The following is an 18,042-nucleotide window of genomic DNA, read 5'->3' on the forward strand; positions in this document are numbered from 1 at the left end:
AACAGATTGAATAAGACTTGTGGCAACCAATTTTGGTACACTTGTTGCCAAACTAATTACACATATCTGGGTGAAATTAAAACAGGATGCAGCACTAGTCCTGGAATATCTCAGTATTAAATGTTGAGATTTTAATGTTCCACGGCCGAGACCTGAGGATCAATTTGGCTTAATGAAACTGTCCTGCATAAGATCTGTACCTTCTGTAAAATACAGAGATGTGATCTGTGTTTTGTCAGGATACACAGTGTATTCTACCTTTCCCAATAAAAAAATAAAGTTTTATTACAGGAAAAACTGTTGTAGTTCTGTTCTTATTCTTTGTGAATGTCAACAATATATATATATATATTTATTTTGGACAGGTTATTTGGAAAAGGAATGATTTGCTGAGCAGAACAGCACAAGATGACTTATGATTCCTGTTCTTCATGGAAGCCTGTCTGGATTCATATACTTTTTTTCTCCGTTGTCAAAATTGGTATGTAGTGACTGCATGTATGGTCCAAAGTTCCACTTAAAATTTAGGAAGCAAAGTATTTAGAAAACTTCTAACTTGATAGTCTTATATTAATAACTAGGCAAAGATAGAAGTGAAGATCATGTTTTCAATAATATTTTCAGCGTTTACTGTTTACTTAGCTCTTCAAGAGTATTCCTATTCAACATATATGGTTAATATGGCTGTTGAACTTGTGGGAAAAGCTGGGAACAGGAAAGAGTCTGGGACTAGAAATGAACTAAAAATATGTAAGTCCTTTCATATGAGCTACAAATTGAGAACATGATTTTTTTCAAGAGAATATAAAATTATTAATTACATTTTGCATGTTTGTGGTTTAGAATAATAATAATGATTTTCATGGTTGGCATTTCTTGACAGTTAATGGCTCTGAACTAAGGATAGAAATAAATATCCTCAAGAGGTCAATTAGTTGTACGTAATGACCCCAAACAGAAGTGGCTCTTCCCCCACCATGCTTCCCTTTGAAAATTTCTGCAGTAATATTTATAGAGTGGAAAAGAGGAAAACTTTCTAAATTAAACTAATGCTTCTTGTGAGTAGTTTTGTGCGTTACAGTTGATTAGTTTCAATTTAGGACATGTAAATAGTTATTACAACTGAAAGCTGCTAGTTCCTTTCAGGGGGTTCAAATGAGTAAGAGAACATTGTCCCTGCTGATTTGTGCTTCGATTCACCCTTTGCACTGGCTTTTGTAGAAGGCATTCCACTGCAATGTGTCTCTGCTTATTCTTAATGACATGAGAAACAGTGTTCAACTCATATTGAAATGGGGTTTTAGTTTTCTTTGTTCAATAATGGTGCATGACAGAACACATGCTTCAGTATTTTCTGTCTATGTATGTATGTATATATATATATATATATATTTTTCTGAACAAAATAAGCCCTTGACCCTCCTACTTGATTTAATTTTCTCCTAATATTTTACTTTTTTATGGTTGTCTTAATGATTTGTTCTTGCCACGTTTAACTTCAAAATTTTAGCAGCTGCAAAAAGATGCAGCGGGTTCTCTTTTGTGATTACATAACACATTAACAAGAAATAGTGCACTCTACCAGGCACTGTGAGCTTTAAGTTTCTGAAGAAAGATGACTTCTGTATGCTGGATCAAATCTTGAATCTGGGCAATACTGGAAATATGCTTACTTTTAGCAGATAAATTTAATAAATCATTGAACATTCTGGCAGCACACCATAGCATGTTCTGATCTATGTTAAACATAACTGTTACTGTGATACTGTTTTTAAAAGTAGGAAGTTTGCTGTTTTGGCTATGTTGGAGTTACTGGTTTTGTTTGATGTATTTGCATGTAAGATACAATATTTTATTTCTGGTTCAGCATGCTACCCAGATTTTGAACAGAAATGTATTTATCTTTTAGCTTCTAAAACTGTTAAAAACAGACACCGTAGTTCTAGCAATAATTATATTTGATGAATAGAATTTGTGTGGTATTTAGCTTTAAGTGTGTACTTCATTGAAATAATTCTGTCTATTATGTCTATAAAAAGAAAGTTGCATATGAGTGAGAACCTTTCTTTGGAGGAAATTTGCATACCCAGTAATTTTCAGCACAGAAGTGGAAAAAAGTGATTGTGTGAAGCTTTTTTGAATCTGAAAAGAATTGGTCCAAAAGTGAGAATGCTGTGACAAAAAGATATCTGCCTCTTGCTTGAGTACTTTCATCATCAAAAAGCGTACCTATTTACATTACCACAGCATGGTGATCTTTCACAAGCTGTGCTGTTACCATTCAGCAGTGACTCTGGCTTTGAAATTACAGGATCTGTCTTTTTCAAAAAGCAGTGAGGACTGGATTTAAATGCCTATGAAGTTATGTTATTGGTCCCTTTCTTTCATTCGATATTTTTGTCCTTACGTAATTTTTTATATGTTGAGGGGGTAGGAAGATACATGAGAAAGGAAGAATATGAGGTGCATGTTTAATAATTGTGTGAATGCTCATGGCAGAAGCCCTGTGAATATAAAATATGTATGTGACTGCTACAGAAAAGATCCTTTTGAACCTGCTGTCTGAATGCTAATGACTTTTATGAAGTATGATACCCAAGAAAGAACATAACCAATTTGCCTGAAATGGTCACACAGCCTTTGCAGTCAGGTGAGGAAAGCAGGGTGATTCACCTCTTTCAGTTATAAGCATCCATATTAAGATCATGTGAATTATCTCTTAATTTGCCTTCTGAACTCACGGAAGTTCTACGGCATTCACAGAATCCTGTGGCTAATATTTTCACTATTTTAGGATAATCGTTTCCTTTGGCTTCTCCTACTCCTTATGAGGCAGCGATCGTTCACTTTTTCTGTGCCACTAACAATTCTGTAATGATCCTGTGGTACCTTTTTTCAGTCACTTTTGAATGGAGATCACACAAAGCAGAATTGAACTGAAGATAAGTGGTGCCATGAATGTGTATTGTAGCAGGTAGTGTATCAAATATATATTGTACATGGATAGCTCCTTTCTCCTTTCACTTGCGCCCAGTGTTGGTACCAAACAGAACATGAATGGATATTGTGAGTAGGATTTGTGTTATCAAGTACAGGCATCTCAAATTAGTCACGCAGATTTATCACAGTGTTAGAGATGGAGGACGTTGATTGCCCTCCATCACGAAGACAGCCTGAATGTGACTGCTGCTATTGTCCAGACTGAATGAGAGGAATCCCACTTTGTCTTTCTGGCTGTAGTGATTTTTATTATTTTTTTTAAAGACATAGAATACTTCTGGTTTCCAGCTTGTTTAGATGCCAGAGTACTCTGTGAGCCCAAGATAATAGGAGTCCAAGGTAGAGAGGAGTTCTATAAAGAGCTCCTGGGGAGCTCTCAGCAATTTTGCATTTTATTTGTCTGTAAAAACAGTGAATATTTGATAAATACATAGGACAGTACTGTAAATTCTAAAAGGAACTGTTGCACTGTATCAGCATAACAATGAGGGAGGGAGATCAGCATAATGTCTGAGGGTTAAATTTACAGGGAAAAAAGAGAATATACAGTTAAACATAACAAAGTTTGCTGCAGGGGAGGAGGGTTGTAGCAAGTAAAGAATTAGTTTCCTATACATTGATGTGAGTCAGTCACTAAGTGAAACAAATTGAGAAATACTTTAATCCTGTGGATGAGTTACTTGATAATGAACAGCAGGTTAGGATGATTTACCTGTTTTTTCCCAAGGCATTTGGTGTTGACTGACTTGAAACCAGGGATTCTGAAATATGTAGGGAAGCTCAGATGAGTTCACTTTTCAGTGCCTAGCAAACAGGCAGGTAGGTGATAGTGGTATTATGTAAGTTGTTTGGAAATATTACTAATGCTTCCAGCTGTAGGTGATTTCAAAGCAAAATCATGAAGTTATGAGATTATTTAAATACTAGAGAATCCAGGCAATTACAGATTTGGTAGTCTGACCTCAGTTCCCAGGAACATTATGGAGCATATTATCTTAAATGTCATCATACAGGATAAATAGTGATCGTAAGCAACCAGCACAAGTTATGAAGAGCAGGTCCTGCCTGGCTACCCTGATCTCTTTCAACGACAAGATGACCCACCTAGTAGATGATGGAAAAGCTGTAGGTGTTGTTTACCTGAAATTTTATTAAAGCACTTGGTACCATTTGTCACAGCATTCTCATGGAGAAACTGGCCATTCTTATTTTGGGCAAGTGCCTACTTTGCAGGGTGAAGGACTAGCTGGATGGCTGGACTCAGAGTTACAGTGAACGGAGTTCAGTTGGTGGCCAGTCACCAGTGGTGATCCCCAGGGCTCATTAATGTGGCTAGTTTTGTTTAACATTTTTTTCAACAATCTTGATGAGAGGATTGAGCGCATCCTTAGTATCACTTACTTTCTTACTTTCAAGCAGAGGGCTTTGGATGGGCTAGATCGATGGGCTGAGTCTGTTCGCATGACATACAGTAAGATCAAGTGGTGGGTCCTGGGTCATAAGAACCCAATGGAATGATACAGTTCTGGGGGAGAGTGACTGGAAAGCTGCCTGATAGCAAAAGACCTGAGGGCGCTGGCTGACAGCTGAGCATGAGCCAGCAATGTGCCCATGTTGTGATGAGGGCCAATGGAATCCTGGCTTGCATCAGAAATAGCATGATCAGCAGAACCGGGGAAGTGATTGTCCCCTTTTACATGGCACTGGTGAGACTGTAACTCATGTACGGTGTTCAGTTTAGGGCCCCTCACTACAAGAACTATGCTGAATTGCTAGAGCAGTAGTAGTAGAGAAGAGCAACAAAGCTGGTAAATGAACTAGAAAATAAGAGTTGTGAGGAGCCAGTGAAGGAACTGCAGTTGTTTAATCTGGACATTACGGAGATAAGGGAAGACCTCACTGCTCTCCGCAACTACCTGGAAGGAGGTCACAGAAAGGAAGCTGTTGATCTCTTTTTCTTTGGTGACAAATGATAGACATGAGGGAATAGTCTCATGTTGTCCCAGGGGATGTTTAGATTGCACATTAGGAAGAATTTCTTCATGGAAAGGGCAGTCAAGCATTGGAGCAGGCTGCCCAGTAAGTGGAGGTACTAACGAGACTTGTGACATTAAGAGACTTGGTTTAGCAATAGGACTTGGTAGGTCAGCTTGATAGGTTGGACTTGGTGATCTTTGAAGGACTTTGCAATCTAAATAACTCTATGATTCTATATTGATTTGAATTATTCACTCTTTGTCAGTAAAGTTTGAACACAAAAGTTTTCCAGTTCTGGTTATCACAGAGAAAAGCCTGGTGAATGAGAGCATTTTACAATATTAGCAAGATTTCAGGAGCAGGATCTTTAAATAATAAGGACCAAATATTACTAGACTCCTCTCACGTGTGCTTAAGTAAAAGGTGTCAATCTAAAATGTAAAGATGTGTTAGGATTACTTCTGTCGTTAAGGAAGGCAAGTACTCATTTGGTTCCCATTGATTTTAGAGAATCTTATTGTTGTTTTGTTTCTTTTTTAATTCTTCTTTTTCAGATGGAAGTACAGACATGGATTTAAGAGCTTTGATGCTTTTGGATGTTTAATTCAGATTTGGTAAATGACATGGAATAAGATACTGCCTGAACAAGCTGAAATGCCTTGAAGACCTTTGGTTCTGCTTTCATTCTTCCTGAAGCAATGGTTTTCTCAGCAATGTTGACACCAACTAATTCTGGGACCTCAAATGCTACTTTTATTGTTTATGAAAATTCCTATACGAATTTTACCACTCCCCAGGTCTTACTTCGTAGTGGCACAACACAGCCACTGAGATATAGTTCAGGTGCTGTGCTCACCACTGAGAGAAGTACTTTCCTGGTACACACTACAGCTGTCCTGCCATCACAAGAAGTTTTCAGGAGCTTGGGTTTGCCACTCCAGATCATACTTGCTGCTGCTATGATATTTATTGTGTTGGTTTCTTTCCTTGGAAACTTTGTTGTATGCCTCATGGTCTACCAGAAGGCAGCCATGCGATCTGCAATTAACATTCTCTTAGCAAGCCTGGCTTTTGCAGACATGCTGCTGGCAGTGCTGAACATGCCTTTTGCTCTGGTAACAATCATTACCACTCATTGGATTTTTGGGGATATCTTCTGCAGAGTCTCTGCCATGTTTTTTTGGCTTTTTGTCATAGAGGGGGTAGCAATTCTTCTTATCATTAGCATCGACCGATTTCTTATTATAGTTCAGAGACAGGATAAACTGACACCTTACCGCGCAAAGATTCTCATTGTGATTTCCTGGGCAGCATCCTTTGTTGTTGCTTTTCCATTATCAGTAGGGAATCCTAATCTGCAGATACCCTCGAGAGCACCTCAGTGTGTTTTTGGCTACTCTACTAGCCCAGGCTACCAAGCATATGTGATAATTATCTTGCTAATTTCTTTTTTATTCCATTCCTGGTAATGCTATATTCCTTTATGGGCATACTCAACACCGTCCGCCACAATGCAGTTCGTATCCATAGCCACCCTGACAGCATATGCCTCAGCCAGGCCAGCAAACTTGGTCTCATGAGCTTACAGAGACCTTTTCAGATGAACATTGATATGAGCTTTAAAACTCGTGCCTTCACCACCATCTTGATTTTGTTCCTTGTTTTCATAGTGTGTTGGGCACCCTTCACCACTTACAGCCTTATTGCCACATTCAACAGCCACTTCTACTACAAGCACAACTTTTTTGAGATAAGCACTTGGCTCCTCTGGCTCTGCTACCTCAAGTCTGCACTGAACCCACTGATTTACTACTGGAGGATTAAGAAGTTTCATGATGCATGCTTAGACTTGATGCCTAAATACTTCAAGTTTTTGCCACAGCTACCTGGCCATACAAGGCGGCGCATTCGACCCAGTGCCATCTATGTGTGTGGAGAGCATCGGTCAGTAGTGTAAAGCTGCTGTTGTATGACAATGATTGTTACTGTTTGGGATAACTTGTTTCCGGGCTTTTTGTTTTGTTTTGTTTCTATATGGCTTCTTCATTGTGGCCATATCTTATAACTTGATAAAATTTTCCAGTACTCTGTGCAATTTTGAGAGGAAAGACAGAAGGAAGGTAATTGGTTATAGTTGGGTTTACTACCAGAATACAATGTAAAGAAAATAACAAATGTTACCTCTGGGATTCCATGGAAATCCATTCTTTTAAACAAAAATTGCATTTGTAACATTTTGTCAGGCCTGTGCTTACGAGGCCTGCTGTTGCATCTAATTGTAGGGATTTTTTATGCTGCTAAGATACAGTATATTTAGTTGGTGTAATTTTTCTGAAAAAATGTTGCTGCTGTCTGCCAATATAACGGAGCCAAAAAGTCTCATTAGATAACTTCTATTTAATTTTAACAATATTTCAGAAGTTTTGATGTGATGTTGTAGGACAGGTTTTTTTAAAATATTTCCATTAATGTTTTTGTGCACTTTAAAAAAAAAAAAGCTATAGATTTTTTCCATTGGAATATTTTGTTCTGTACTGAAGGGGCGTTATTGTTATTATTTGTTATATTGGTGAATTTCAGTGAAAATCCCATGTAAGCTCTAGGAGGGCAATTTATGTTGTAGCTACAATTACAATCATAGATCTACTTTTTTTTTTTTCTAACAATTGTTCAAAAGTAACAACTGCGCAGTTCTTGAGGGAGCTGGGAGGAAAAAACAGGAGACAGAGGGAGAGAAAGGAGTGGAAATATCATATCCTGAGGTCTAGGCTAAAATGAGATTTTGAAAAAAAGGAGTTCATTTGAAAATTGTCTGGGGGGAAAGAGGTAGGCTGTAGTTACTTTGGGTTGTTAGAAGCTACTCAAACCTAATGATACTCTTGAAAAGCTATCAGGAGTTGACTTTGTGCTTACAGTTCACACTGTGTTGAAATAGCACTGTTTCTGCGTGAAACTCACACAGGGCTAGGAATGCTCCATGCGGCTGAAATCGTGTTGCCAGGTTATGCAGATAGAGTTTGGGATAGCAGAAACCATACCTGAGGCTAGGACCTAGTCTATAAAGAAGGGAAGAAAGTCCTCATTGCTTGTTTTTCAGTGTAAGTATTGAACTGAAACCTAATAATAATGAATAACTGCTGGCCAGCAAATTTTGCTAGTGCTAGAGTTAAATTCCCATATTCCCATTGAGGATACTTTATGCTGTTTTTTTTTTTCTTTTCCCCCTTTCCCTCCGTAGTGCCTGCTGCCTCAAGAGTTTACTGTATTGTTCTCATGCATTAGGCATCGGGTTCTCTCCCTGAAATGCCAAACCGTGATTCTGATTAATATCAGGCTACCTTGGTACCTGCTTGGAAAGTAGGAAGACAGATGTTTTCCTTGATGATAGCAGTCTAGGCTCACACTTTTTTTTTTTAATCAACTAAATAAATATTTAATGAGAGGCAAGTAAAATCAAGACTTAGATTTGGCCTTTGAAGAGAGATTTGCCAGTTGCTCTGAGTCTAGGAGTGGATGCTTGAAGATTTAAGGAGCAAATAGCAATTTTATCTGTTGTTGCATAAGTATTGAACTAATTGTATGAACAAAATGCCTTGTACAGTGTGGATATCCAGGGACTGCTTGCTTCCAGAGGCCAGCTAAACATTTATAGCACAGGTTTTGTTTTTCTTCAGTCAAGAACTAATTTAACAATGATCTCCATTCCCCTCATTGACAATTATTGGCAAAACTGGTGGCAGTTTTTACATTTTAGGAGAATAAAAGGAATCATTCTGAATTCTAGTGGTTTTTTTTGTTGTTTTTTTTACATTAAAAAAAAATCCTGCAAGTGGAGGTTGTGGATTGTAAAGGAATCCAGGTGATGGTGATGTTATTGATGTCTGCTTTCTATTTTTTGTCAACTAACTAATGGTACAGATTTTTCCACTAAAAATGATAGTAAAGGATTTCCCCTGCAGAACTGTAGAAGAATGTTTTATTATGTCTGCATTATAGCTTTTATTTCTCAGTTACATTTACATTGATAGCAAAAGTTTATGACCTGGGTTGTATGGATTTTCTGTTTCAGAGCTGCCATCCCTGTTATCTCTGTAAGCAGCAAAATTGTGCTTAGAGCTAGTGTGATACAGTGAGAGTATACGCTATCTAAGATGGCAGGGACAAATATTTTTTGCTGTCTTCCAGAGCTTATAATGTGGGGCTTAAATGAATGTTGTAAAATATAGTAGTTCAAGAACGAAACAGGATTGAGTAATACAGGAAAGTTAGTGAAAGTACTTTCTTGAAGGAAAAGAAGAAAACATTGTGGTGAGATTTCATAATCTCTGATAAGTGCTTGCTGTGAATTAGAAATTTCAAACATCAAAGGATGTTAATTTGTTTGAATGACCTGCTGTTTGTTTATTCCTGCTATACCAGGGTTTCTGCTCAAAGCTGGGTCTGCTGATACTTGAAGAAAAGAAACCCTGATAGTGTAGCCCAAATTCAAATATGACTGAAGTGGTGATGCAGTATCCACACTTAGTAGACTTTAGAGATGATCAGAGCATCCAATAAACAGAAGGGTGTTCAAGAAAAGAAACAGCATGGTAGAGAAGTATCCCCAGGGTAATTATGTTTACAGAATCATTTGGCCTATTGTGTCTAATGGTCTTTAGAGCAGTGCCTTGACAATTACAGCTAAAGTCCTAGGACCAACTTAAACACCACTTAAACTGCTCAGTCTTATTGTTTGTGATCTCGCCAAGATAAATTCAACTTTGTTGGTGTCTGTAATGTTAAAACACATATGTGCTTGCATGATCAGGTCTGTTGAGGCATTTTGGTGGACTTGATCAAGAAGGAATTTTAAAAACTGAAATTGAAACTTCTTGATTCTACTGGGAAATTATAGTCTTCTCCAAAAGTGATGCTTATTACTGAACTCTATTCTTACATTACATTTTCAGAAATATTTGGTATGGAGGATTGAAATGAATGTATTTTCAGTTATGTTTCAGTTTAATTAATTCTGCCAAAGCATGCTGCTTACATGAGACTCATTTGTTGAAATCTGTTGCTAAAATGATTCTTTTGTACTCAGTTGTGTATTTTTGGCATTTGTTACTCATGTAAGGATATGTATATAGAGAAGAAAATTGTTTCGCCTCTTACTGCTTTCTGTTCTTTTCTTATTTTGTATACAGAATGCTTTTATCTTTTAAATTTGGGCATATGCATAGACATCTGCAAGATTTCAGTGGTCTTTCTGTAACCAGTTGAGACTTTTAATTCTCAAACCATTCTCAGTACCCTCCTTGAAAGAGATTTTGAATTATTTTTAAGTGAAAAATAAACATTAAGAGCACAAGCTTGTTGCGGTTGGAATGGTGAAGAATTTCTTAGGTCCAGTTTTCTAGGAGCCACTACTTTGACATTATGAACTGGTTTGATCTTTTTTTGAGTAGTCATTTTCTGATACGAAGAAATCTTGAATTACTGTTTGTAATGAACCTGTTAAATGGAATGGTGTTGTCTTTTCTGTACATACTACACCTGTGAACATACCTGAAGGGAAAAAAAAAAATAAAAAGGAAAAAACAAATATGAACTGTCAAAAAAAAAATAAAATGGCAAGAGTCAATACAATTGCTGTGAATGTGTGCATTCACAGGCTAAGTAAAAGTTGCCTTCAGTTTAATGCCCAGTTTTCTAGATTCAAACTCCTTATTTTGTTTGTAAGTTAAATCACAGTATAAGCTTGCTTTTCTGAATTTCATTTTAAAACAAAATGTTTTTTTTTGTGTGTGTGTATAAAAAAAAAAAAGTTACAGAATGTTCTCTTATAAGAAAGTGGAAATGTCAATATATCCAAAATAATAGAAGTACTGTAGAGTAAAAGAGAAGCTGAAGATGTAAGAAGAAAATAACCTTCCAAAAGATACTGACTGAACTGGGTGTGCTACCATATAGCTTGGATGAAGTAATAAAAATTATCTTATTTTGCAATAAATGAAACAAACAGTGATACTGCATGGCATGATTCATTTCAATACAAGACAGTGACCTTTATGATTCAAGTGCTGCATGTTTGTAGGTGACGGATTACTTCTCATTTTTAGTAGAATGAAAAATGCTCAGCATCTTGTCTGTTTTGGGGAAAATTTTCTGCTAACAAACAATGTAGCAGAAATTCTACAAGACTAATGATACATCATGATAGTATCAAGGCGTATCCCTAAAGAACCCCTGCTAGGGAGGTGGATATTCCAGATGCTAAGGAAGCATGTCCAAGCTCCAGCCTGACATGGCTGGCAATGCGGCCTCCCCCCGCCGTCATTGTGGCAGCTTTTCCCAGTTGAGTGGCCCTGGGCACACACCAATTGCTCAACAACTCTCAAACAGTCAGTGCACTATTAACACTGTGTTGAATGAAACCAGGACAGGGGGAAGGCAGGGCTGACTCAAATGATGGCAAACAACTCTATGCACTTTGATACGTTGGCTAAACAGCGCTCTGAACAACAAAGAATATGCAGCCGTGCTTTCTGTTTTGGTAAAGGAATTTCAGACACCTCTTCCAGTTGATATAAATACATTATCTGCAAATTTTCAAGTGGAATGTATAGAATTGCAATCAGGTATCCAACTCAAAAGTCCAATCATGTCTGTTTACCAAACTTTCATAAGATCTCTTTAACAGAGAGAAACGTCCTTCGCTTCACAGTCAAACCTTATTGATGCTATTACTTTGTGATGTACATACATTTGTGAACAGTTGTCAAGGATGAAGCACAGGATGAGTAAAATTTCATCAGATATCTCTGGTGACCATCTTGAGAGCTCAGTAAGAATTGCAACTACTGCAATCTTTGGTTATAAGATTAGAGCTGTCAGGGAGGAGCTGTTACGGGAGCACGTATATTACAACAGAGCTTCAACAGCCTACAGCCAGCTCATCACTGAATTTGTCCCTCTGTCTTTTTGAGTACACCAGGTACAGAATCTGCCAGTATTTAACAGTATTTAACAGTATTTAACAGAACCAAAGTTCCTACTGCTTGCTCTTGAAAAAAATGGGATCAATGAAGACAATCAGAGCTCTGCTCTAACAGAAGGAGAGAAGAGCCTTGTCAGTGACTGCAATGCGTGGTGGAGGAAAATGTGACTTTAATAGGTGATAATTCTCAGGTGCACCTTATAGGACTGATTTTTGTTTTTAAAGGGGCAGTTAGGGATACTTTAAGCACAGAACGTGTCGTGTTATTTTGCTTTATTGTGCAACAGTGAGTGCAGCTTGATATAAAACCACTAACAGTGCTGCAGGTAAGTGGCATAGTATTGATAAATATCGAAGTAGAACTTGTTCCTGTTTTATTATCCTGTGTAGATAACCAGCTTTGCTGATGTGTGGGAGCAGAACACAGCAATAGTGAGACATACTCCTTGTTTAATTGGTGCTCTGCCTTAAATAGATGACTGCAATTCAAACCTCTGTGTTTGACCTGAAATAAAGTTAAGCCAGTTCATGGGTAGGAATTCCACTAACACTCTCACTCCTGTTGAGAGAAAAGTTCTAGTAAAATAAATGGCAGTAGTTTCTCCAGGAGTGAATTAATCTCATCTCCAAAGGGGCTGTAATCACTGCTTTGGTATACATTAGTGCCTTCCTTAGATTTAAGGGACCTAGGCCCTGTGTCAAAGACATGGGGGAGATGTTGGTGGCTGACAGTAGTGCATAAACAGCTGGAATGGCAGGAGAGCCACTGTTGCTTACAGGAAATCTCAGTACTGGAACTGTTCTTTGTGGTGTCAGTGCTGTCTCTCTGAAAAAATCATTTCTGTCAACGGAAGAAAGTGGCCTGTCTTCTGTCCTCTCTTGTCTGATACGTCAGTGCTGAGAGCAGTCATTTAGAATTTGTTTCCTTGGACATAGATGTCCTTCCCTTCCTGCAGCGTGTAAACTGCAGTATGTCCTAGAGGGCTTGGGAGATAGTGACAGTGCCTTCCTGTCTTTCTCAGTATAAATTTAGTTTTTCTATTTGTAGTAAAACAGCCCTAATAGGAAGGAGTGAGAATGCCCTTTCTGTTCTTATTCCACGTTAAGTAAGAATCCACTGACTTTTTAATTTTTAATTTTTTTAATTTTTATTTATTTATTTATTTATTTATCTGTCTCAGCTGTAGAATGAGCTCTGAAAATGCCTGTGGATGGAATTTCTCCTGTGATGTAGGTAATATAAAGTCCACTTTGTCAATCCTGTTGCTCCAGGGACAGACACTGCACTGTTCACTACTTCTGTGCATCTGCAGAGGCACATGGATATGATGGGATTGATCTGTGTTACTTTATCTATCTGTAGCAGAGACTCCAGTAATCACTTGAGGCTCCCTTGCAGTTAGTGAAGATGAGTGGATGCTTTTAGCTGTGATTTTTAGAAGCTACTTTTAAGCTTACCTTAGGGTAAGAGAAACTGAGCCTGGAAAAGCTGGAGTTTCTCCACTGACTCTGAAGGAGACCTGTTCATTTAAAGGTATATGTTTGCAGTTGGTCAGATTAGTCTTGCCCAAAAGCATTTAAGGAATGTAAATGTGGGAAGCTTAGGCACCCATGAACTTCAGGACGAAATGCAGATGAATGCAGCTTTAAATCTTAAATTTAAATTTTCTGAGTTTGAATCTACCTTTTATTCTTTTTAAATTGATATATACAATATGTTCTATATATTCTAATATATTCTATTTCTGGTGATAACTGCATTGTAATGAGAATTGTGCATTTTAGAACTTAAGACTAACTTTCTGCAGTGCTCCTTTGTAGACTAGAGGCATGAGACATCAGCAATTTTTCTGTGGTTTGAATTTTTCCTGCAGGAGGAAATTGGCCTTAGTTTGGTCCAGTTTTCTGAAGGAATTAGACAACTTCTTGGTGAGAGCATCTACATAGGGATTTAACTTTATTTACCTAGAATGCATTACCTTTGTACCTTTAATTACTTGGTCTGCAGTTCTTCATGTTTCAGTGTAGGTGAGTCTTTATAGAGTAAATTCTAAAGTTATTCAGACTTCCAGCATATTTTTTCAAGTTTTGGCAATTTTCATGCTCTTACTTCAAATTAGAAATACAGAAGGCATAATTCCATAGACTGAGCTGTTCTTATGCTGTCGATTTTATTAAATTAGATAGAGGGTTTGATGCAAAATTTATAAATTACAAATAAAAAAGAAAGTGAAGGAGCAGGGAGACTTCATGTTGGAGCGTCATTCCACAGCCTACTAATCTGGACAAGTCAGAAACCTTGAAGACCATCCTAACTGTATAGTTTGTTTCAGTTTTTATTCAATGAGTCTCTAATGTGAAATGGTTTCACGAGCCACATAGCAGATTGTATTTATTTATTTTAAAACTATAGTGGGTCTCTAAGGGGGAAGAAAAAAATCAAAAAGCATTTTATATTCGGTATTTTTTAGAGATTGTTGTATTAGGACAATAATTAATTCACGTAGCTTGTACAGGAGGCCAGGTTATATGACCACGGTAATTCTTTCTGACTTCAATTGGTGTCAGAATCTGATTTCACTTACATAAAACTTCACTTTATTAGTGCCATTGTTAAGCTGAGCTTGGCAACTGCCAGGAAGAATCTTGAATATAATTTAAGGGATACAAAGAAGTGGCCCTTTCAAGAGAGTTACTAGCCTTTGTAATTTGTCTTGGTTCGATACTGGTGGTATTTGATTCTGGAAGGTTAGGTTTTCTAATCAACTTTCTCATGGGAATTCATTATTTTTAAACCTGTGACTAATGAAAGATGTTTTGTTCTTTTGAAGTTCATGTTAATTTCTTGAAGGTTACTATTACTAAGCAACAGATTCTGTTGAGTGTCTCTTGAGGGACTGAAGCTACAGTACATACAGAAATAAAGTAAAACGCAGTGAAAATCTGTTGAAACAACAGCCCAGATAGAGTGGCCACATTTCCAGGAGTTTCCTTGAAAGCTGCTGTTTGATTAGTGGGAGAACTTCCACAGGAGCTAAAGGCGTCGTATCACTATTCACTGCAGATTCAACCTCTCCTCAAATGTAAATGCATGTCAGCATGACCATTCAAAAGTGAAAGGTTCAAAATATAATTCATCATACTCAATTATTCCAAGAAAAGTGATTGGATGTAGGATATATTAGTCATATTCAAGGAAGAGTGCTTATTCTAATTATGAGGGTAGAGGGAAATGAAGTAGAGAAAAGCTTTCTTATGTCACAAAAGATAATACTGTCTTTCAATATTTATTCTATGCAGCTTTGTGTAAGAGTAGAAATAGAAATTTACAGATTCCTGAAGGAAAAAAAAAAAGATATTCACATTTTAGGGTAGGGATTTCACTCTCGTTGCTTACTTTATCCACTGATTTTGTTAAGTAGAAGACACAAATGATAGAGGATAAAGAAGAATAAAATAGACAATTACTTTCAAAAATCTTCTGAATGGCTTTATAAGTTCCTTAGTTTTCGTTTGTTTTGTGCTCAAGAGATTCGGTTTTCTAGAACAACTTTTAAGTGAGGTGAATTTGAGTATTTGTTCAATAGTATTTGTAAATTAAGTAGCAAAATATTATTATATTACAACTTACATGGTGTATGTAAGGGTATGTAGAATCTGGAAAACAGTAGTGATCAAAATATTTGAGTTTAATAGTAAATATTAAATAACACGAATGTCAGACTCCCAGATATATAGATTTTAGCACATAAATCCATGACCACTGCCAGTTCTAAGCATTTTGATCTCTGATCATTTCAGTCAGTTTCTTTTTAGCCCTGTTTGTTGTTTATCCTAAATATACATCTTCTAACACTGTATAGGAAAGATGCACTATTATCCAAATTTCTGTAAAGTGAGAAATGAGACACAAAGAAATTGATATAAACAAAACAAAACAAAAAAACCCCGGATGCCTAATTGCTACCGTAGTTAAAGTAAGTAAATAAACAAGATCCCTAGTCAGTTGTTTCCCTGTCTCTGGAGATGCTGAAGTTCACCAGGAGCCAGATGAGGTCTATTTACAAACATGCCTATGAGCGGCTGTATCCTCACATTAGTGAAAAAATGCCTTGGAATCTGATTCCTTTTCTCTCCTTCTCACCATTTCTCCTGTCCAGGCCTTTATGGAAACTTTCTAGCTCTGTTTGAAGTTCACAGCTTGCTGTTGTGTATCTGCTTACGTTACATCTATCAAGTAATGGGATGGCTTTTAAAAATTAATGTGCTGTTTAGAATTAGATTCTGTTCTTAAACTACATAGTCAGTTTATGTTGCAAGCTCATTTTAAGCAAGGGTTTGGAATAAGTTACATGAAGTCTAGTTAATTGGTTACGGAAAGCATTACTTTCAGTCTTGGACCAATTAAGATTTTACGATGTCGCCATAGATCAATTACATTACAGTTACTGTGGAAAATGCCAGCATTTTGATTCAAAAGATAACTTGGTGCTTTCAGAAATTCTCTCAGCAGGCAAAGAATCACTTCCTTCAGAAAAGCTGCCTTCAGTTTTGGTATTTTTTCAACAAAATTCTGTCTTCTCTGTTCCAGAGACCTCAGACAACCTCCAGAGAATCAGTCTGGAGTGTGGAGATGTCTCATTGTGAAAAGAGGTGTCAGAAAGTTTAAAATCTTACATTTCCAGCTCTTAATGCTTTTAGGGACTCTGCTGCAAAGTTCGAGACAAGCATTCAAAGTGCAGGTTAAACTTGGGCTCCAGAGGCGTGAAGTCTTTTATCTTGGTATCAAGGAACCTGGAAGACCCAATGTCCTTAGTTTCACAGAGCCTTGCATCAGGGCCTAAAACTGCACACCTCAAACACCTTAGGTCAGCTAGCTCTGGTCGTGGTGAGGGGACTGCAAGTTTCAAGATTGCATCTACACTGCTAAGTAGGCCAAGGGTGAAGTTATAGCAGGACTGAATGAAGGAACTGGAACACCTTTCCTGTAAGGAAAGGCTGAGAGAGCTGGGACTGGAGAAGAGAAAGCTCAGAGGGGAGAATCTATGTGTAGAAATACTTTAAGGGATGATGGAAAGAGGACAGAAGCAAGCTCTTTTCAGTGGTGCCAACTGTCAGGACAAGAGGCAATGGGCACAAACTAGAAGAGGAAGTTCTGTCTGAACATCAGGAAGCACTTCATTGTGCAAGTGGCAGAGCTGAGACATTGCCTTGAGAAGCTATACTGTCTCCCTCCTTGGAGATCCTAGAATCATAGAATGGCTTGGGTTGGAAGGGACCATAAAGGTCCATCCAATTTCAATCCCCCCACGACAGTCAGGGACACCTCGCTCAGGGTTCCGTCCAACTTGGCCATAGGTCAAGGGCATCCCCAGCTTCTCTGGGCAGCTTATTCCAGTGCCTTACTACCCTCTGACTAAAAGATCCCTGTTGTCTAATCTAAATCTTTCCTCTTTAGTTTAAATCTGCTATGTCTTCTCCTATCAATAGACTGCCTGATAGAGTTCTTTCCCAGCCTTCTTGTAAGCCCCTTTCTTTCAGGCCTTTTCTTCAAAAGCCACCTGGATGTGATCCTGGGCAAGCAGCTCTAGATGGCCATGCTTGAGCAGGGTTGGGCCAGTTGGTCCCTTCCCACCTCAGCTGTTCTGTGATTGTGCACTGCTGCACAGTCCTTGCTGTTAAATATTTAACAAGCTTTGTATTTATTTATTTATTTTCTTAACAGGTCCTTTTTTCTGTAAATCTTTTCCAGGTCATGGCTCAGATACTAGAACAGTACAAGGGTCCATGTCATTTAGCAATTTGGATATACAGATCATATTTTAAAGGCAGAACTTAATTGGATGAATGTGTACTGAGCTGTATCGTTTGGTTTGAGAAATATATCCCTGCTTTATTTCATTTGCTCATTTAACTCAATCAGTATAATTCTGAATTGGTTTTCAATGATAGGTACAGCCATAGCATAAAGGAAAGGCTCTGCTTCTACATGTTTTTTTAACTCCATTTTAAATATGTATCATGATGACAATGTGACGATTATGGCCCTTTGTACTGGCTTTCCTCCCTATTGAAGTTGCAGAAGA

At 37.6% G+C, this 18,042-nt stretch overlaps 1 protein-coding gene across 1 annotated transcript; it reads left to right on the top strand.

The window, feature by feature from the left end:
- The first annotated feature begins 364 nt into the window (after window positions 1-364).
- On the top strand, window positions 365-10,984 carry GPR63 (G protein-coupled receptor 63). Its single transcript, XM_003204337.4, is given in 3 exon segments — window positions 365-481; window positions 5,532-6,420; window positions 6,423-10,984. Coding segments are annotated over 2 exon segments (1,257 nt in total). The 5' UTR covers window positions 365-481; window positions 5,532-5,675; the 3' UTR covers window positions 6,935-10,984.
- The last annotated feature ends 7,058 nt before the right edge of the window (window positions 10,985-18,042 follow it).

This window comes from Meleagris gallopavo, chromosome 2 (genome assembly GCF_000146605.3).
Source record: "Meleagris gallopavo isolate NT-WF06-2002-E0010 breed Aviagen turkey brand Nicholas breeding stock chromosome 2, Turkey_5.1, whole genome shotgun sequence".
Lineage (NCBI taxonomy): Eukaryota > Metazoa > Chordata > Aves > Galliformes > Phasianidae > Meleagris > Meleagris gallopavo.